Source organism: Pieris napi, chromosome 16 (genome assembly GCF_905475465.1).
Source record: "Pieris napi chromosome 16, ilPieNapi1.2, whole genome shotgun sequence".
Taxonomy (NCBI): domain Eukaryota; kingdom Metazoa; phylum Arthropoda; class Insecta; order Lepidoptera; family Pieridae; genus Pieris; species Pieris napi.
The window spans coordinates 404,288-426,906 of record NC_062249.1 but is presented as its reverse complement, the minus strand read 5'-3'; the positions used below and the strand labels follow the sequence as shown (position 1 = coordinate 426,906).

The following is a 22,619-nucleotide window of genomic DNA, read 5'->3' as shown; positions in this document are numbered from 1 at the left end:
AAATTGAAATATTTACGATTTAATAGTGATTTGAAAGTGTTCGTATAGGAAGAAAAATGTGGCTTTGGAAAGTTTCATCAATAAAATATGGTCACCACGATCTCCCCTATCGTAGCTGTGTTATTGTTTACGTTACTAGCAGATAATCTGCGTCGCGGCTGTATCACTACAGTTCGTAGATCCTTATAATATCTAACACGGCGCAAATGTGACTGAGCTTATTATTTTTCCCTTTATTTGTAACTTATAGGCATAATATATCAAATAGTTACTTAATATAATTTTTGTACCACATGACGCGAGGCCACCTTGCAAGAACGTTTAAACCAGGTTTTACTACCTATCGGCAATGCAGAAAATGGAATAGAGAGATCCATGAACTGCAGAAGAACTTCGTATGAAAAGATCTACCCTTTGATCGGTGGTATAAAAGTCGAGCCAGTCAGCATGGTGGGCGTTAAAGTCGCCAAGTATCACGATTTCGGCGGACGGAACCTTTTCCAGCAGTACCTGTAACCTGTAGCCATTTGAATCTCCTCACTCGTCCGACTCGGTCAGTTGCGGCATTTCGTTATTGGATCTATACAGGAACGCGTTAAAATCGCGGTTGGTCATCGCAGTCTACGCGTAGGCAGAGGATACAAAAGTCTAAACTTTCAAGCGCCCCGAGGTGGCGAGAATAATGTTATGGGCACCGAGAATCTCACACACCGCCCGAATCGCAAATACAATAAGATGAACATATTCCATCCCACGCCGGTTTTTTGTGTGATACTGGTACTGCTCCCGTCGTGCTTGCCGACTGCTTGCACGAAAGCAAAGGCTTGGCACTCTCGCTAGGAAGGGGGTGGACTAATTGCACTGTCATGTCCTAACGCCATCAATTAGGAATAGCCTTGCCGCTTAAGATATCTACGTCTCAAGAATTACAGAACATCTACAAAAATTACTCTATTTCGCATCTACAATTCCAAGTAAGAATTGTTAAAAAGTGTCGCTATATATTTAAGGGTCGGCAAAATTTCTCAAATTACCCCATTCCAGTGAACACGCTCTCGGCTCCGATTCAAGTAAAATTTGCATAGATTTACGTAATCTGACCTACTGTTATCTCGGGTTTAACAACGCAATCGTAATTATTGTCATTGTTCGGAGTCGGGAGTCGACAACAATTCTTAATTGTTGCTTTTATTACACCCACTTAGGGTGAGATCTATAGTGCGCACTTAGACTTTGCTCTGACTTAACTATCGAGCTAAGACACAGTCGGTATTTATAGAGCAAACTGCGAATCTCTCCCTAGTGTTGGCTTAGCTTAATCTCAAGTCCACGAAATCGACGACTTACCAAAAACTTTGACTATAAGCCTAACAAAAATAATGGCCTAAAATTTGCTTTACCATCATATCTTTAACTGGACTTTCTATTTTTGTCGGTTTTTAATGAACGGTGTTGCCATTTTGTATCGGAGTTCCATAGACTTTGGGAAAAATAGAATTTGAATTCAAAGAAATTATAAATGATCTTGATAAATACCTATGAAATGCATGAATTAAAATAATTACACATTATTATGGTATTTATTGTTGTTTATTTATATTATTTATGTAATTGTTCAAACCCCATTTTTGAGAAATCTTAAAAATAACTGGTGTGATTTTGTATGTCACCTGGCAGCCCTGGCATATTATAGTGACAACGAAATTCAAACTATAACCTAACCGATGTCTCTCGCTTCACATCTGTTATTTTCGTTTCCCTGAATCTTCTACCATTTATTACCTGACTACCCTAAAAAAATTTGAGATAGGAGTGGAACATATGAAATTTCATATTTTTAATTAAAAAATCTGTTAGAAATAGAATTTCTTCAACAAAAATATAAATTGGTATTAGAAATATGTATTACACTTAAAAAAAGAATCAGAAAATAAATGATTAAAATGAAACAAGTTTTGTTTTGATATTCTTTATTACCAAACAAATTACCTAGTTAAATTGTGCAATCACAGATTGCCGGAATGCTAGACCTGTAGGAGATCTTTCATTGTTTCTGTGTTACTCAACTTCTGCTGTCAGCAAGATCACCATCATCATAAGCATCGCCTCTCTGTATACCTATATTATGCAATACAGCACAAGCTATAATTATATATAACTAGTATTTGTCAATTTTGACTGTAGTCCTAGCTGTAAACATGGAAATTTCCTTTTTCACACTCCGAAAGACCTTTAAAAAATATGCCTAGTTCTTATTTGAGAATAATTATAAATTTACAAATCTAGGAAGTAATTTACTCAACTCTGCAGAGACTTTATTTATAATTAAACAGACTGTAGATTGGCTTATGCTGTTCAGATCACCACACACCATCTGTAATGTCAATAAATTATTATTAGTCACATATATGTTATGTTTCTGAAAGTCAGAAGACAAAAGTCTTCAACATATGTATTTAAAATCATTTGAGAAGAGGTATAATATATCAAATTGAAAAACCATACATATTTATGAACACAATATTACCTGAAAACATCCAGTTGCATTTTTATGCCTTAATGCAATAAGTATTTGCAATTGCGGTAGGTTTGGCGATCCTCTGTTGTTATAAGGTTGCAAGTTTGTAATGATCAGCGTCAGGATCACATTTAATACCGTGTGTTTCAAAATACGGTTCCTTCTTTTGAATTCATTCTCACCGTACAGGATGGAAGGATTTTGGTTTTATTAGTTCCGAACATATACAACACTTTAGGCATTCGTGGATTCATATCGGCTTCAGTTCCTACCCTTTCAATGTTTTCTATTGAAGATAGAACTCTCTCTCTCCATCATGTCACTTTCGATATTGATATTTCCAAGCGCTCATACAAACAGAAACAGAAAAGAGAAAAAGTGGTTTAAAATTTTTAATTGTTGATAGTTTTAGTTGATACAAGTGCTCTGTTGCTGTTGTCAAAACATTGCGATCCGTTCTACGTAATAAAATTATTGTCATCTTTAAATAATTAATACATTTTCTAAAGGTTACTCGTAAATTTCTAGTTATTGCAATAATAAAATAAATGAATACATAAATAACAATAAATTGAAGATATATGTGTACCGTTTTAGATGTTTAAATATTTGTTATATTAAAGGATAATAAACAAAGTATTGCATGAAGTGCGCACTTGGACTTTGCTCAGACTTACCTTACGAAAAACTTTGCTTAGTGTACACTAAGGTTAAACTATGATTTCGTATTTATAGACATTTTAACGGTGAGATTAAGCTAAGCCCAAGCTAAGACAGCAAATGTCAAAATACAAATTGATGTTTCAGTTCATGCAATACTTTGTTTATTATCCTTTAAAAAAGTAAACAATAACAAATATTTAAACATCTAAAACGGTACACATATATCTTCAATTTATTGTTATTTATGTATTCATTTATTTTATTATTGCAATAACTAGAAATTTACGAGTAACCTTTAGAAAATGTATTAATTATTTAAAGATGACAATAATTTTGTTACGTAGAACGGATCGCATTGTTTTGACAACAGCAACAGAGCACTTGTATCAAATATCAACAATTGAAAATTTTGCCTAAAGTGTTGTATATGTTCGGAACGAATACAACCAAAATCCTTCCATCCTGTACGGTGAGAATGAATTCAAAAGAAGGAACCGTATTTTGAAACACACGGTATTAAATGTGATCCTGCCACTGATCATTACAAACTTGCAACCTTATAACAACAGAGGATCGCCAAACCTACCGCAATTGCAAATACTTTTTGCATTAAGGCATAAAAATGCAACTGGATGTTTTCAGGTAATATTGTGTTCATAAATATGTATGGTTTTTCGATTTGAATATTATAGGTACCTATGTATTCTCAAATGATTTTAAATACATTATATGTTGAAGACATTTGTCTTCTGACTTTCAGAAACATAACATATATGTAACTAATAATAATTCATTGACATTACAGATGGTGTGTGGTGATCTGAACAGAATAAGCCAATCTACAGTCTGTTTAATTATAAATAAAGTCTCTGCAGAGTTGAGTAAATTACTTCCTAGATTTGTAAATTTTCCAAGAAATATGAACACAGCCAAAAGGAAGTTTGAAGAATTAATAAGATCTAATACTCACCATGACCTAAACAGTATAATCAGAGCTATTGACTGCACCCATATAAAAATTAATAGACCCAAAGGTATCGCTCACTCTGAAGCATACAGAAATAAAAAAGGGTAATTTTCTGTAAATGTGCAAGCAATAATAGGGCCTGATATGGAAATATTTGATATAGTGACCAGGTGGCCTGGCAGTTCACACGACAGCAGGATATTTAGAAACTGCCAGGCGTATGCAAGGCTGCTAAATGGTGAACTAGAAGGAGTTTTAGTAGGTGACAGCGGTTATCCGGCACTTAACTTCATGTTAACAACACTTTTATATCCAACGACAAGAGCTGACAATAATTATAATTATTCTCAAATAAGAACTAGGCATATTGTTGAAAGGGTTTTCGGAGTGTAGAAAAGGAAATTTCCATGTTTACAGCTAGGACTACAGTCAAAATTGACAAAATATACTAGTTATATATAATTATAGCTTGTGCTGTATTGCATAATATAGGTATATAGAGTCATAAGCATCCCCTATGCTTATGATGATGGTGATCTTGCTGACAGCAGAAGTTGAGTAACACAGAAACAATGAAAGATCTCCTACAGGTCTAGCATTCCGGCAATCTGTGATTGCACAATTTAACTAGGTAATTTGTTCGGTAATAAAGAATATCAAAACAAAACTTGTTTCATTTTAAACATTTATTTTCTGATTCTTTTTTTGAGTGTAATACATATTTCTAATACTAATTTATATTTTTGTTGAAGAAATTCTATTTCTAACAGATTTTTTAATTTTATATGTTCCACTCCTATCTCAAATTTTTTAGGGTAGTCAGGTAATAAATGGTAGAAGATTCAGGGAAACGAAAATAACAGATGTGAAGCGAGAGTCATCGGTTAGGTTATAGTTTGAATTTCGTTGTCACTATAATATGCCAGGGCTGCCAGGTGACAGATACGATATCACACCAGTTATTTATAAGATCTCTCAAAAATGGGGTTGAACACTTATATAAATAATGTAAATAAACAACAATAGATACCATAATAATGTATAATTATTTTATTTCATGCATTTCATAGGTATTTATCAAGATCATTTAAAATTTCTTTGAATTCAAATTCTATTTTTCCCAAAGTCTATGGAACTCTGATACCAAATGGCAACACCGTTCATTAAAAACCGACAAAAATAAAAAGTCCAGTAAAAGATATGATGGTAGAGCAAATTTTAGGCCATTATTTTTGTTAGGCTTATAGTCAAAGTTTTTGGTAAGTCGTCGATTTCGTGGACTTGAGATTAAGCTAAGCCAACACTAGGGAGGGATTCGCAGTTTGCTCTATAAATACCGACTGTGTCTTAGCTCGATAGTTAAGTCAGAGTAAAGTCCAAGTGCGGACTATAGATCTCACCCTTAGACGTAAAATTAAACAAAAATTACGCGCGCATTTTTTAATAAGATTACCTACTGTTCACCGACCTCGTATATGTATAAAGTATTAAAAATTATTTTAATATTATTTAATTGTGGCCTACGACTCTCAACCCTTCGGTAGCTCGTTCGAAATTGCCGTGTTTCGATTATTTATTTTCGGATTATTCTTTCAACACTTACACACAGTGCAGTGAATAAAACACTGGCATGTCATAGACGTTATTTCTTAGAAGCAGTTATTTCTTTAAAAACTTCCGAACGCCTGTGTTAGAGTAACATATAAATATGTAGTCAACAGATATTCGAAACTTGGGTGAGGTTAGGTAGCCAATAATCCTTTCTTTGGCATACAACCAACGTATGCAATGTACACCGATGAAAGAAAAGACTGAGTTACCTATTTACTTCGTCTACTACATAACATTATGTGTAATAAATCTCAATATAATAGTATATAAAATCAAATGCTATAAATATACAATAACGAAACACTAAAATAAAATAACACATTACTAGCTCTCAGTACTAAACGTAATAATTAAATACCTTAGATACATTAATTTAGTTCAAGTGATCTATTCTCGTTTTAGTTCATATCTGCCGCTTGATTACTGCTCCTTGATGTCCAATCGCAATACCATTTGGCAAAGAGCTAAATAGGGCAGCAGTGCTGGCCAGGATGTCTTATCTGCTGTCATACAAATTGGCTCGAGCGCCGTTCCCATACAAATTTATGTAGCCCAAATGTAAATTCAAATAAAGCTTATTTGCTAGGTGTTTTGATATTATTATTTTTATTGTCTTTAATTTATATAACCTTTACACATTTAAAGAAAAAACTGTTTTTTATTATTTTCAAATCTCGTGATAAGGGAGGGAGCGTTCAAGTAATATGTAAAAAAAATGGGATTTTGGGGTAAAACGTTACGATGCGGGGCGGGGATTGAATCTTGAATCTTAAACGCTCCCTAAGTGCCTATCAACTTTTTAAACAGTATTTAGATGTTTTTTCGCCGATAAACGGAATTCAGCGAGGAGGGGTCGTTTGATTTTTTAGTTTATAGAGATAGATTAACACTTGCGATTCGATATAATATGATGAACAAAAAGCCAACATTAAATAATTTTATTTGTTTATTTAAAAACATTAATACGTGACAAATCCACTACATATTACATATTAGGTACTAATCCAATAAAAATATTAAAGCTAGTACAATTTCTATTACAATCATCTCGATGACTACAGACTATAAAAAAACTAACATAAAACAGTCAATACTTTGAAAAAAAATAGCTTTTAAGCAAAATTATCTTAATTTGAAAAAACAATAGAAAACCTTTATTTACATATTTTAAACCAATGATTACAACATTCCAGCATTTATACAATACGCTGGCCGCTACCCGCGGCTGGGAATATTTATTTCCAGAATTAATACATTTTAAGACATTTTGGATAATATAGACTATGCTACTTCTAATTGTGATATAACTTTATAATCAGTCGAGTAGCTATCCAGTTTATTCCTTATAAAAATACAAATGTTTTATAAATGATAGAGTATGTATCAAAAATATCGTAATTAATAAATATGAGAAGAAAGAAGATGGCATGTAAAACCAAAGAATGATTTGAAGATTTGTATGTTAATTATACTAGATATAATGTTGTTCAAAGCTTAATAAAAATACCTAAAAATAATCAGTAGTTTGCGTGTAACTGAATGGAGTTTCACTATTCATCAGAAAAACCAAATTATAATCAAACATTATTAATGACTATTCTGACTTACAAATATATTTTTCTAATGTCCATAGATTTTTGGTCAAAATAATGAATTAAAGGAACAAGTTTTTTAAAATGCATTGTTAATGTCTCGTATTATCGAACAAAAGAGGAGAAATGTTCCAAAGATGTTTCAGGATGACTTATTTAGTCATCGTAGATTTTCTCCTCAAGGACCTTCTCGGTGTGTTCACGTTTGCTTCTTGAAGTACTTCCTTTCTGGTATTATCAGATTTTCTTCCACTTCGAGTCTTCACCGGGCTGAAATCGAAGGCGTCCTGCCGTGTGACTCTAGGACTCCGCCCTTTTTTGGTCTTTTTAGTTTCAGTACCCTCAGACGCGTCATTTTCCTTTTTCATAGACTCATCAATGTTCTCCTTTCCCGTAGACTCCTCCGCATCCTCTTCTACGTCTTCGTTGTCTTTGGTCAGTTCATTTTCGATTTCTTGAGGGTTGTCCAGTTCCGAACTCGGTGAGTCTTCACTTTCGAGTCTTTTGATGCCGCTGATGTCTTTATCGAGAGAAGAATCTAGAGGGTTGGTATCGGAACTGTCGAAGAGGACCATTTTAAGGGATTTGCGGGTGTTTTTGGCTCCAGACTTGAGAATGCTGCGGCCGGGTGTCGCTTTTAGGTTTATGGGTGTGAGTTGTATTAAATTCTGAAAACAAAAATATATTATGTATTTCCTTTTACTATATTACAATCAGAGCCTCATATATGATGTGATTTGATATCTTAAATGTGAAATAGCTTAAGAATACAAAATAATTATTGCTAAATATTTTATTTTGGAAATTCCTATATTTACATAGGGACCAGTTTAGACGTAGTCAATCCTATTCAAAAACTTTAAATAAAATGAGTAAAAACATGGGCGTCTTTTATGGGCCATCCATCAAAATAAAATCTTACCAAACTACTGGAATCATATTCCGGTTCAATGTTCTTTCCGATCATTGACGCTCGCAGCATCGCGTAAGAAGCGGCATTCTGGAATAAAATAAAACATTTCAACAAATACTAATAAGTAAAATGTCTCATCTGAATCTACACAATTTCTGTAAAACAATCGAAACGTATATTATACATTTTATGTAATATATAAAAGTTTCATTAAAATGTATTATTATTTTGATATTCCAAATTACCTTAGAAGCAGACGCCTTCTTGGCCTCGCTGGAGAGAACGGCTTTCAACAGAGTGGTGGGCTTGTTCGGGGTGGCCGGGGCCGGACTTCGGATCGGGGACTGCACGCTGAAGAACCCCGCCTCGAAGGTCTTGCTACTCTCTGGGACTTCTTGCTCCTTTTTGGCCTTACGAGCGGCTGGAAGCCATTCATTCAAATAAAAATAGAATTATCCTATTGGTCACACAATCGTTATTTGTATGGAGTACTATGGACCATTAGCCATATCTATTGCCAAACACTTTTATAATCGAGAAGCGTTCTAACCCATTATGGTTCTCGGCCTCGGATAACTTTCTTTTTGATTTAACACTATTGAAAATCCACAATTTTTTTTTTAAATACAGTAGAACCTCGATAACGTAAACCTCGGTAACATAAAAACCTCTGTTACTTCAAAAAATACTATGTTCCCTTCCCATCAGAGCCCAAAACCTCTATAACTTAAAATACGCAACCTCTATAACTTAAATAAATAATCTCTGTATAGGCCCTCAGTAACTAAAAGAAATGTTTCCACAACCTCTATAACATAAAATTGTTTGTGAATGAGTCATTTTGAAAGAGTGTCAAAACAAATGGTTTCGGTATTTATTGCTTGCACGTGTTTACTAATGTATTGTTAACGTAAACAATACATTACCTATTGTTTGCTTTATCTATCTCCTCTCTATTTGTCATTGAAAATCAAATCGATTTAGAAACAGTGAATTTTTTAAAACAAAAGAAAATCACAGATTTTTTTAAGTAGACTAAACCTTTAGTTGTTGTTTTATTTTTATGTAATGTAAGTAATGTGAATAAATATGATTACATATTTAATTTTCCATCCTTCTGATGCATTCAAGTAAGAATGGGAGCAAGGGTACATAGAAACATGTACATACCTCTATAATATTAACCTTTACCTAACATAGAACCTTTATAACTTAAAACCTCTATAACATAAAATATTTTGTGTTTCCCTTGGACTTTATCTTATCGAGGTTCTACTGTATAGCTAAAATGTATTACACCATATATACCAAAAATATATAGGCTAACCTCTCGGTCCCAACCAATAACGTCTTTAATTTACTGATAGTTTATTGGATGAGGTGCGTGTGGGGTGTGTGCGTTTTAGTGTGATTTAATGCGATTTGCTTTTCTTCTGAAAGACGCGTTTGGAGATAATATGGAATAAGTCGAGGCTCAATTAAATTTTAGAGGTTAGTAATGTACATCGTTTTGAAACTATTTAAAAAATAAGCTTTATAAAATAAAAGTATTAGTTGTTAAGAATACGTACATTTTTTTTTACAAAAGTGCAGGTAGATCGCATCGATGTTACAACACGCATTGTGTGACTAATGAATAGGAATAATTTCTCGCTCGTTCACAGATATAAATTATTATTATCCTCCTTATTATATACATTTAAATACGTGAAAGTATGTATATGGGCAGTCAATACGATTGTTCCATAAATCATTAAGTCTTTTATCGAGTGTGAGGCACACTATAAAATTACGCTCACTAACCAATTAACCATAATGGGAGGCACAACCTCAAACCTACATTTTAAAAATAATATTTTAATGATATCCGGAAACAATAAACCAATTTCTGGAATATCGCTATTACATATAAAAAAAAGAAGCGGTACCGGCAATCATATCCTTAATGCGGCTGGTGGTGGCAGGTTTGGCTGCTTTCGGTGGAGGTGCTTTGCGCCTCTTCTCTCGAGGCTTCTGGGCCTCCGGCGCCCAACCTCGAGCCTGCATCTCCCCTAACTTCGCGAAACGAACGTCTAGGTTTTCCACCTGGAACGATTCATTCAAACTAGCAGAAACCGCATCTCATCTAACAATAAAGACAACCAGAGGATTCTTTAAATGAAAAGTATTTCAGCTAGAGTTCATCTAGCAGATCAAGCGATGCAAATGGAATCGGCCATACACTCCGAAGGGATCCCAATCATATTCCCAAGCAGGCGCTTGACTGAAATCCGCAAGGAAAGCGGAAGCGTGGTTGTCCGAAGCAAACCTGGGACAGTCGCAGATGAGGCAAAGAGAGCCGGAAAGACTTGGAGCGAGGCTCAAGAACGAACGCGATGGAGATTCACTGTGGACTTGGCAGGCCAGGCAAGTTGCTACCGAGTCAGTCTATCTTCATCCTATAGGGTACGGAATATAGCTTACACTGTAAACTTTCCCACTTATTCACTTCCATTGTAATACCGACCCAGATAACTCAAATGACCCTTACTCTGATGAGGTAGTCAGGTGCACTTGTCGTCGCCACTCAACAATCTTGTTTTCTCGAAGTAACCTTAGTCCGATGAATCAATACAATCGACGAACGCGGAATATCTTATTATATATATAAGTATGTCTGTCCTCACTCACTTGCATATACACCATATCCCAAAAGCCCTGCAGATCTACCGGAGTCACCAGCGGTTGGGACGGGTCTGCCGCGTCACAGCTATCCACGAGACCGGCGAACTGCTGGAACTTCTGGGACATCAGTAGTCGGGCCTGTCCGACCGCTGCGAGTATTGCCTCCTGGCGTAATATAATTTATGCATATTACAAAATGTTATTAAAATTAGAAATTTGCAGTTGCAGAATTCCAAGTTGTTCAGAGTTTTAATAAAATTTTGCATTTTATATAGTTCAACAATAAAATAGCATAAACAGTGTAGTTACGATTGTGACATTAAAACTACACAGAGGTTGTAAGAAGTTCCCCCTAAGATTTCAGTGAACAAAACAACATTCTGGTAATTAAAATTATAAACAAATCTCGAGCTGCTTTAAAAAGTAAATTGCACCTGAACAAAATCAGGCAGCGTATTCTGTTCCAAAATATTTTCCCAGTGGTCGGCCATCTCCGTCAGCCGATTTGTTTCCATATTCAACTGACGGTGGAAATGGTTCACGGTGTCCATAGATTCAATATGTTCAGCGAGATGACCTGAATAATAATATATCATTAGGCATTCATAGGTGCTCAAAGAAATACTTTAAAACTTATTCAAATATGCTGGAGTTTCTGAAAGACGAGTCATAAGTGTACATTATGTTACCTATATGATTAAATGATTTTTTACTTTACTTACTTTAAAAGGAACTGCAAGCCAAATGATGTCGGGCTATATAAGGTCTCACGATAAGGTTACAATAACGATAAAACAAAAAAACATAATGGAATTCCATGCCCCAAGATTACCATAGGACCTCGGTATGAATGGTAGCTGTGCTGGTCTAAGGCCCGGACTCTCAAGACAAGAGTGTGACTTGAAATAGTAATTAGAATTTATACCTAAGAGGGTTACACTTTAATTTGGAATTCATGATTGTTATGTAAAATAAATATTACCTTCTTTAAGTTTCTTTTGCATTTCCCGCCTAGCATTATCTTTCCCTCGGGAAGTTGTGATGCATGGACTGTGTAGGTTTGCTTTCTCTGAAATCTGTTCTGGTGTTAGTGGAATTTCTGGAGGAGAGCGCAATCTCTCCTCAGAACTAGATTCGCTATTTGGTATAGGTTTCACTGGGGTTCTCATTGACCCTGTATCAGTAGTAGGCAATGATTTAGATTTTCTAGTCTTAACAATTGGTGACTGACTGAGTGAAGAGTTTGTGCTATCTAAGTTAATATAAGGTATAGGTACATCCTTAATTTCTATTAAATCCAATTCCTTTGTTTTTTTGTTGTTCTTCTCTCTTTGTACAGATTTTCTTGTATTTCTTTTGTCAATGGGTGAACTATCTTCAGAACTAGTGATTGTGATAGCACTCAGCTTTCCTCTTTTTCCATTTTCCTTTTTGTGAGAAACTTTAATAATATTTTCTGTCATTTCTTCAGGGCTACTATGATCAGATAGTATCTGCTTTTTTTGGAGCTTGTCAGACTTTTTTTTATTTTCTTTGCCTCTAGAATATTTAGGTTTATCTATAAAGTGTTCTTCATTTATAGACACAGAGTTCTTGATAGAAGTATGTTTAGTAATGGTTTTATTTTTTTTCGAGTTATTTAAGTTTTTGGCAATTCTGGTTGGAGGTTTATCAGATTCGCTTTCATCAGATTGTGAAGATTCAACTTTTTTTGCCGTTTGATTTTTCTTTATTCTGTTATTCCCTCCAACTTTAAAATTTTTCTTGTTTTCTACAGTATCAGTATAAATATTATTTAATTTGATTTCTGATATAACTGGTTCAAAACTAACCATTGTTAATTTTCCTTTTCGGGAAGATGGCAAAATTAAGACAGGAATTTCTTCCATTCCTTTAATTATAGGAGGACAAAAAGTTGCATTCTCAGGTGCAAATGATTTCCTTGTTTTGGTTGGAGATTGTTTTGTTATAGTTGTTTTTTTTACTTGTGATCTTGTAACTCTACCTGATGTGCTAGGCATTATTTTTGGTAACTGCTCCAGCTTAGGTGCAGACCTTACAGCACCTACAACAAATGGCTTTTTTTTAATAGCAGCAGCATGCTTTTTCTTTTTTTCTTTTTCTTGTTTCCATTTCTCCAGTTGCAACTTTCTCTCTTCAGCTTTTTGTTTAAGTTTCTCTTCTTTAGTTAATTTTGGTACTGGACTATTTTGAGGTAAACTTCTGAGTTTATCAAAAATAGTAAGTCGACAGCTATGTCTGCGCTTTATGGTGGTCTCAAGACGTTTTTTAACCTTAAAAAATAATTTTTAATAACATCAATATTCATTAATCGATAAAGGAAAGAGTACAATAAAGTAAATAGTGAAATGTATTAAGCATGCAAAAATCTAGTTATATTTTTGTATAAAATAAGACTAGAGCCCCACTTACGCCATTGGATACACTTGTAAATTGTTGTGGTTTGACTTTATGGAGATGTCCATAATTAGTCAACAACGCGTTTAAATCGAATCCGTTCTCTGAAACAGATTTATTAACGAATTTTAGTTTTGTAAATATAATAATAGTCGTTTCGACAGGCACATCATTAAATGTAAAAAACGAACCCATATTAAACCTGAAAAAAAGGTGAATATTACAAAATAATATGTTTCAAGCACAAGACATTTTTAAGTCTAGCACTGCGAGGCACACAATTAACAACCAACACAAATTCAAATTTCAAATATAAAACCGTCACTGGCCAGCATCTTCATACTGTCAAATGTCAATGTCATTAGAATTACTAATAGACTGGTACACCATGTCGCCATAGCCTATAGACTGCATAAAAGGCTATTCGTCGTCACGTTTATGTGTATATATGCGGTTTATGTATTAATATCATATATACTTTGTACCAGCACACATTTATGTACTATGTATAGACTGAATCGTAAAAATTATAATTTCATGAAATACAAGGCAGGCTGGGCAGCTGATAAAATTAAATAGAACACCAAAACGCTTGTAAAAGCCTTATAGCAAAAATAGGTTATTTTATATTCCAATACTAATTATTTCGGATTATCTGCCCCATGTTTAGGTTTATTAATTTAATATATAATTTATTAGTCTATAAGCGATGTTTAGCAAAGGGACTTAAGCAAGATTTAGAAACGACGAAGTCTGACTCTCGTACGTCAGAAATGTATTGAAATTTAACATAAGGGAATTACACTTACCGCTAAATTATACACGCTTACATAGTCTGAAAATTGTTGAAAAAGCGCGTACTAATGTAGTAATCTCATTTCAATTAAATTTGATTCAGCGGTTAGTGGGTCAGCGACTCACGACTGTCGAAAAGTGATAGTTTCTCAAGTCAACCTATTAGGGCTTATGTTTTGTTATCTATGGCTGACAGCTGCTGTCTACGTACTACAGTTTCCGGCTGTCAGCTGACAGTCACGCAATTTTCGCTTTCCAAAACCAAAACCAAGGCACTTATTTCGATTTTCCAAGAGAAAAAACGTCAGGCACCATACAACATGGGCTTGAAATACGCGATCAAAAGCTAGTTATAGCTGAAATATTGCTCTAATTGTAGTGTTATTGTTATAGTTTTGTTTTATATGTACATTGTGTAACTCTTAAATTAGTCTAAAATGGATACGTATATCTTAGACCTCGGTTATGGCGTTTGTTGATCATTAAAAATTTCGTTCGGTTTATAATTTCCTTCTATTTGATGTCCGATTTTCGTTAGTGATCGTTTATTTTGTTCGTGTTTTCGTGTATACCCGAAATGGTGAAGGAAAAGCCTAATTCAATACGGATCTACGACGACGAGGGATTCAGACGGCGCGCTGCTTGCATATGCGTACGGTCTGACGCCGAAACGGAGGTTAATGTAGTTTTTATCTATTTTTAACATGAAATTGAGGAATGTCGTTGTATTAAGGTGTGAGGTGTATTGTGCGTAGGTGTTGTTAGTGACATCGTCGCGCCGGCCTGACAACTGGATTGTGCCCGGCGGCGGGGTTGAGCCAGAGGAAGAACCCTCTGTGACTGCGATGCGGGAGGTTCTAGAGGAAGCTGGCGTTATTGGAAAGCTTGGCCGTTGTCTTGGTGTTTTCGAAGTGAGTTTAAAATTATGATTTATAAAACTCTTGTAAAGTTCATTATGATTGTTTAACTCTATTATCTAGTACTTAGTCAATTAATACTTTTGTAAGTACAAATGTAAAGTACATTAATTGTACTTGTGAACTTTATAACTATATTGTAAGTCATTTTATATTAGTAAAAATATTTAAATGTCATTGCCTTGTCTCCTAGTGATAACCTCTTTAGATTTGACATTATTCAAAGTATGTAGTTTAATCTCTAAACATGGTTTAAATTTTTTTCAATAAAGTGAAAATCACTGAAAGTTGTCCATATGACTACAGCAAATGGCCAGTTGTTAGCAGTTTTTGTTGATCACATTATTTATATACAACATTTATAACCTTAACTTGCCTAAAGTGGTCTCTTACAATATAAATTGTAACATGAAAATTAGATTATTCTCAATAATACATGCTTTGATAAACTATCAAACCTATTTTATGCTCAGTTATAATTTTATGTGTGCAGGATGTTCTTTAGTTATGCCATTATGATGACACTTTTTTCCAAGATTCTAAAAATTCTTTAATAAAATATTACAACATTTAACTGATAGTAATTGTATAATAATATTATAACTAATTTAAAATAATTATCTACAAAGATAGTTTCTATAATATAGTGTTTCCAAATAAGGTATATTTTCATTACGAAAAATCCAATGATTCATTGCACATCTTTGACATCTGATGGTCAAAGGCAAGGAAATTGAAATCTTCTAACCATTGATTATATTATTTGAAGCTTATATATAAAATTGCTTACACATATGTTAAAAAGTTTTTGAGACTGCTGTAGAAAATACCAATGATACCCTGCCTTTTGTGACTTAACGGTCAGGCACTTTGTAACATCTCTCTTATGATCATTGCCAAGCTTTGAATTCATTTTAGATATAATTTTTTCCTGTTTAGAATTGTAATCAAATATCAAAAACCTTAACTGCATGTTAATATGTTGGTAATTTGAGGTCACTGTTCTCATTCTACTATTAATATTATTATAATGACTCATGATGTTTTAGGTTTGTCTCTTTTAAACTAATATTGTATTATGTATTGAGTTATTTCCTCCAAGGGTGGATACTGTTTATATTCTATTGCAATTTACAAATATATTTTTGTAAAGTTTTATTAGTTCAATATTGTATAATTTGCAGGCATATCTGCAAGTTTGCATGATAGGTATAAAATGGGCTCTTCACTGTTCCTAATGTCTGCCCTAGAGTAGAATCTTGAGAAGAATGCTACAATGTATTGGGCAGGCTTGACCTTCCTTTTTTCGTTAAAATTAAAAAGGCTAATATTAATAATCTCATGTTCATGTTTTGTAGAACGGCTGTTTATGTTCACCCATAGAAAAGAAGCATACAAATACCATATTATTGTTTCCATACTCCTGAGAATCAGTTAACAACAATGTAAATATTCCCTTTCAGTTATTTTAGCGCGAAACGATAAATCATTGTTGACGCCAATTCGTTCGCGTCACTATCGGCGAATTATATTGAATGTTTCGTAGAGTTATTTTGAGCTAGCGAGCATTATCCGCTTTTATGAATTCACAGGAAAAGCAAATCATTTTGCAGCGAATTTGAGTAGATTGAAGAGCAGATTTTGGTATTATAAATTCATGGCATTTTTTTGTGTCTGACATATATTTTGACTTTTGAGTGGGTCTTAGACACCACGACTGTTATCACCGTACGTTTTAGAACAGAAGTTATACAATAATCAGCGCAAGACGTAAGGGTTTCTTAAATTCTATTGCCATTGGATTAAAAACTAGGTAGATACTAAAGTTAAAAAACACAACTTAGTAACAATTCCTTACACGATATTTAACTATGCGGTGAATATTAAAGGTATTTTTATTGGACGCTTTTTAGTCGGCTAGTGAGTAGTGACCGCGATTTGATATCATTAACGCCATGTGTATTGTGTACACCGACTATTGTACCCGTATTTTTTTATTTGATCTAACTACTTCCATCCTTTTTTTCTTTATCATCTTTTGTTTGAAATTCTTATAAATGTTTATCTTTGAAAAAACATTTATTAATGTGTCTTGCTGTCTCACATTAAAACAGGTTAAATAACGATATGTGGAATTAGGTTTTATTGGTACAATCATTGGATTTTGATTACACCTTTTGTAGATAATTGAATGTAAATTACATTATCTCATTAAAATCTGTGCTGCGTTTAATTTTAAGAATCGTGTTGTATGTAATTAAGTAATTACTGGTGGACTTAATTATATCATGACATAGATGCATGATACATTACAGCCGCGAAAACATTTCGTGACCGTTATTGATGGATAATTTGAGATATCTTTTTATAATGTTGTCATATGAACTGCAGCTCTGTAACTCATAAATGTAACAAAGCAGTTCTGCTTTCATTTCATTTACTTATCATTTTCTTTATATACTATTCCTATAAAGAAGAGTGAGTCGACAGAGGTTTTGACCTTGTTTTCCCGATAAAGAAAAATAATAAACTATGGAAACACCAATAAAAGCTGATTTCGGTACTCGTATTTATGTTCATAATTCACATTATTATTATCCACTTCGTTAACGGGCTGCAAACATTCAAAATGATCGTAAATAATAATACTTTGTTGCTAAGCTTCGATAGTCATAAATCTAAATCAGTATTAGATAAAAGTAATTCTATCGCGTAATTTTTTTTCCAATTATTATCCTAATCGCGCGTATAATAATTAAAATACGAATCTTAATATAACGACAATCTTTTATACTGTATACAAAAATTGCATTACATTTGCATACATTCTTTTCGTATATAAAGGCGCGCGGGAAGCTTATAAATAGCAATCAGCCAGATATAGTTATATTTTACTTTGATTTTCATTCTATTTAGTAAAATAATTATTTCTGCTGAAGGAGGATCTTAAACAATGATCAGTTTCAACAACTCTTCAAAGATGAAATGGGCATGAACTAACAACTATAGTCTCAGACTAATTTCGGTAGAAACGTATATATAGACTATATGTACTACGATATCTTCTTTTGTTGTGGACTAATGAGATTATTAAACATTTCAGAACCGCGAACACAAGCACAGGACTGAAGTATACGTGATGACCGTAACACAGGAGTTGGCGGAGTGGGAGGACTCCCGTCTAATGGGGCGCAAACGACAATGGTTCTCAATCGACGACGCCCTCGCCCAGCTCGCGCTACACAAGCCAATTCAACGGCATTATTTACAACAGCTCAAGCGATCCAAACAGACCAAGTCGGACGACAGCTAAACGCTTTATAGGGACTAGGGGGAAGTGTGAAATCTCTCGATGCATATTTATTCAAATACATATTACTGAAGATGTTATTTTTCAAATTTCCATCACTAAAACCAAAATGGTTACGCAAAATACATTTTTAATGTCAGATGAAATATTCAGTATCTAAAAATTCTGACAATATTCGTGTAGTGATTTCGTGAAGAAACAAACATAAGCTCAACAGATCTTGTAATTTAGATGATTCCGTAAAGCATTTGGTTCAATAACACCGTAAATAAGAAACCTTATCAGAAATTGGAGAAATAGTGCCACATTATATAAGTTACCATTTTGTATAAAATAACACTTTCATACAGTTTAATTTCCATCTTCATAATGAGGTCGCTTGGGTCGACGCAAAGCATTTAAACCTACTGATTATTTACCAAATATTGCCATAGGGAACTTTAAATTGATCATAATACCCGATTACAATACTTGAACGAGTCTTTATGACTTTGAATTTAAATTAATATTATGAATAAGACAAGATTATACAATATGGTATAGTCATAAATATTTTTAGTCAGCCTGTTTACGTGAAGCTAAGTTGACCTGAAACTACTGAACAAATTTGGAGAATTTGAACAATAACACAAACCGACTTCTAAGTAGAATCACATTTGAGATTTTATGAATAAATAGATATGCATTCTGAGATTTTGTACAACAATTACAATCTAAGGTACTCTAGCTTTTCCGTAGCTATATATTATTGAAATAGCTTATGTCAGCATTCGAGTGAGTTCAGGAGGCTTAAAAGTGTTCTGTGAGCCTAACTATAGAAGTCAATTTAAAGTCTTAATTCATAAAGCTCAGTGTGACTTGATATCGAATAAACTATTGAGTTAATGAAGAACCTTAAATTATTCTTGGCTTTTACTAGTAAAACCTTCATTCACTTTGTGTCTTATGGAAGTGAAACAATGTAAGTGCTTTATTTGGTAAAGCACTGTCTATCAAATTGATTTTATGTTTTGTTTAAAAAGTGAAAAATAATTGCTTTAAGTTAATAGTCTAATTTATCTTATGTGAGTAATTTTAATGAGTTGTTTCAATCGATATCAATGCATACTAGGGCTAAGACTTTTTTGGGGATGTACCGAGTCATATTTTGCAAATTATATATTATTTTATTAAAGTAAAACCATTTTATTGTTTGTTGCTGTGTAATATTCTGAAAGCCATTATGATCTAACTTAAGTCGGCTTTACTAGTCCTTTTTCAGAAACCATAAACTGTTACTCAGCTGTTTTACTACTGCAATTAATATATTAACAATTTGTCACGGTACACCCCAAGACCATGTGAAAATCATACGAAACATTTGCACTAACGATTTCTAACAAATGCCCCCTAGTTTCGAACTCAGCACTGCCTCCAAATGCAGGGCCGTCTTATTTTAACCCCTTATTAGACTTGTCCAACATTAGTTATATTGAGATTATTCATGTTCCATTGGGCGAGTCCCGCGATGTGCATAGAAATTGCGTCATAATTAAGAAAAAAATTTAACTAATAAAAAGTTCTCAACGCTTGAGGAATGTGTCAATTTGAAATGTTTTTAAGCTGTTAATTGTGTGACATGATTGTAAATTTTGTGAAAACCCGCGATTTTTGACTTTTATGAGAAATGTGCAAATTACTGATTCAATTTTGATTCATCTGTCAGGGACTGTCACAAATCTAAGTAACAATACATTGAACTGAGCCACGTTGAGACGTTGAAGAGCTATATTCTGAGCGATCGTCAGATCTATGCAGGGTTTGTGACAGTCGCTTCTGACATTGTCTTGTAAAAATACTGTCACGTGACAGACGTTATGTCATTTCAATTGTAGTGAAAAAGTCCTCGTCTCGAAGCCAATTAGAACATAACATTAATAGTGGAATACACATTAATCGCGCCGCTTAAACATTTTCAATAACTTAGGTCTATCATTTTGAAATTTTCCAAAGCAGAATCAAAGGATGATTTCTTGTGTCGAACTGAGGATTAGTTTATTATTAATAGACCTAGCATTTTAACTACATATATTCGGAGTTGTATTTATTTTATATAAAACTTCCAACTTGAATTATGGCATTCGCTCGCATGTTGCGGTTTCATTTCGAAATACTATTCGTCTTAAACATTTTAATATTAATGAGAAATCGGACATGTCCGGTGGAATTTAAGGATATTTTTGATTTAAATATAAGCGCTAGATAATTAGTTGCTATTTGTACCTATCTGGATATAGAAAATTTATTTTTGTAAATAACATATTCTGGTGTTTTAATAAAATATTCATGAATGTGTTTTGAATTATTATTCGAATGCCGTTGCAGAAAATGTTGTACTTTACTGAGTTTCAACGAATTAATAATTAAATGCACATTCTTTTTCGTGTGTAATATTTTAATAAGTCGGGCGTAGAGTAAGGCGGTACTGTATTGTCTACCTGTAAGGATGTAGACGTCTGTGGTCGGTTTCAAAGCGAATCGGTCTCTGTGGACACGTATTATAACATCTTTTTTTCTACTTACGTATTTTTTATACAGCAATGAAATATTAATTTTATTTTGTTAGCATTAAACAAAAGACATACAATCTCTATATTATTTAAATGAATTCATTTAAGATTCCCGATGAGTTTAATAATAAATTTTATATTGCTCTTCTGATAAGCGTTTTTGTTCCTCCCTTCGTCAAAATATTAAGCTTTGTCAATACAAAATCGACTTTGAGTCAAAGTTGGGTTACATATTAATAATGTTAATAAAACCAATAAACACGGAACAAAATATAAAAATAAAATGTTATATTCTAGACATGCTGGCAAGAAATATCCACACACTTAAAACATTATTAGGATAGGCGTACACTTCTACGGCCAACCCGAATTCGGCGTTAGGGTCGTCGTTCACGTGTAACATTGTAGATTTTACCCTTGATATCACCGATTTTGTGTTGACGTAGGGTATATTTATCGGGAATCCAAAAATCTGTAAATGAGGTAATTATTAAATAAGTTAACGCCAGGATCGCCTTAGCGAACTTGAAAACGAGTCATACAAATATTCCTTAAAAGTTATAACGACATACCATCGTATATTTAATGAAGTATGGACTATGAAATACGAGTACATCCATAGTAATGATCAAGTCTACGCCTTGACATGTTTTTTTTTGTAAGTCGCTTACTCTATTGTCTATGATATTGGTGGACTGGGTACTTGGCACCCGGTTTGCGACATCCAACGCAGTAGACTTCACGACACTTATCTAAATTAACATCGTCCGCTTAGCAGTAAGCCTTTAAGGCTAAAGTTAATCACCTTATACGAAGCCATTAATTGCCTCAAAGTGTCACTGGATGCTGGTTTTACGGCATTTGTATTAAAACTCCAATATTCCCACTGTGTTAAAGATTCTCGCAGAATGTTGCTTAAATACCTAAAAAACGTTATTAATTATAAAGTAATTCTATAAGTTAAACATGCCATAAATGTTTTTCCTATCACAAAATACCTGTTCCACACAGTTTTGACATTCCATCTCCATTTCTGTATTTTTTCTTTAATTTTAGTTTCCAAATTATTTCTCAAGTCTGCTACATCAGACGGTGGGTTGTACGCGTAAGACGTGAGAGCCGTTTGTTTTAATACAAATATAGTTTTATCAAAAACCTAAAATATACATTCATATAAAACTTCTTAAATGTTCAAGTTCAGTTAATTTTGAAAACTAGCAACATACCGTTTGCCAGTTAGAAGTTTTCGTAAAATCGAACGATAAATTCTCACAATCTTGATATGATTGTATGTTCACCCAAATCTAAAAATAAACAATTCAATGAAACCTATATAAAACTTATGATATTTAATGTATATTAATGAAAACCTTACATTTTCATGATCAAATACAAAATTAACGGTCTTCAGAGGACAACCGACATCCCTTATATCGTGTTTTTCACCATTAACTGCGTCGAAAACGGATACATCATATTCTTCTTTATTAAAAAACCCAGTTTTTTCTATATCGGAGGCCATTACAATCCTACGACCATTATTTTTAACCAAAACATAACTACTGAGACCTCTAGGCAGCCCGTAAGCTATGGCCACATAGCATTTGATACCTAACGCAATTAAGTAGCTCGCTAAAATTAAGGTATGGTCCAGCGGCGATCCATAAAGAACCTTCAATAGTTCCTGAAAAAAAAGTAGCAT

General features: G+C 33.6%; 3 protein-coding genes and 2 long non-coding RNA genes across 5 annotated transcripts; 2 read left to right on the top strand and 3 right to left on the bottom strand.

Moving 5' to 3' along the window:
* Positions 1-1,953: 1,953 nt before the first annotated feature.
* Positions 1,954-3,094, bottom strand: LOC125057525. Its single transcript, XR_007118212.1, has 2 exons — positions 2,528-3,094; positions 1,954-2,374 (listed from the first exon to the last, which is right to left on the bottom strand). It is a non-coding gene; the product is annotated as an uncharacterized LOC125057525 (long non-coding RNA).
* Positions 3,095-3,398: 304 nt separating this feature from the next.
* Positions 3,399-4,815, top strand: LOC125057401. The gene is made up of 2 exons (XR_007118198.1): positions 3,399-3,823; positions 3,987-4,815. It is a non-coding gene; the product is annotated as an uncharacterized LOC125057401 (long non-coding RNA).
* A 1,872-nt stretch (positions 4,816-6,687) lies between these two features.
* On the bottom strand, positions 6,688-14,102 carry LOC125057589 (guanylate kinase-associated protein mars). The gene is made up of 9 exons (XM_047661371.1): positions 13,538-14,102; positions 13,362-13,450; positions 11,911-13,222; positions 11,363-11,505; positions 10,935-11,093; positions 10,193-10,349; positions 8,510-8,685; positions 8,274-8,351; positions 6,688-8,019 (listed from the first exon to the last, which is right to left on the bottom strand). Exons 1-9 carry the CDS (start codon positions 13,539-13,541, stop codon positions 7,504-7,506), a joined length of 2,634 nt encoding a protein of 877 aa, XP_047517327.1. The 5' UTR covers positions 13,542-14,102; the 3' UTR covers positions 6,688-7,503.
* Positions 14,103-14,361: 259 nt separating this feature from the next.
* LOC125057591 (diphosphoinositol polyphosphate phosphohydrolase 2) lies at positions 14,362-21,066 on the top strand. Its single transcript, XM_047661374.1, has 3 exons — positions 14,362-14,817; positions 14,897-15,052; positions 18,162-21,066. Exons 1-3 carry the CDS (start codon positions 14,719-14,721, stop codon positions 18,369-18,371), a joined length of 465 nt encoding a protein of 154 aa, XP_047517330.1. The 5' UTR covers positions 14,362-14,718; the 3' UTR covers positions 18,372-21,066.
* A 117-nt stretch (positions 21,067-21,183) lies between these two features.
* Positions 21,184-22,619, bottom strand: LOC125057590 (coiled-coil and C2 domain-containing protein 2A-like). The gene is made up of 5 exons (XM_047661373.1): positions 22,293-22,619; positions 22,144-22,221; positions 21,916-22,073; positions 21,723-21,840; positions 21,184-21,389 (listed from the first exon to the last, which is right to left on the bottom strand). The coding sequence occupies exons 1-5, from the start codon at positions 22,617-22,619 to the stop codon at positions 21,204-21,206; spliced, it is 867 nt and encodes a 288-aa protein (XP_047517329.1). The 3' UTR covers positions 21,184-21,203.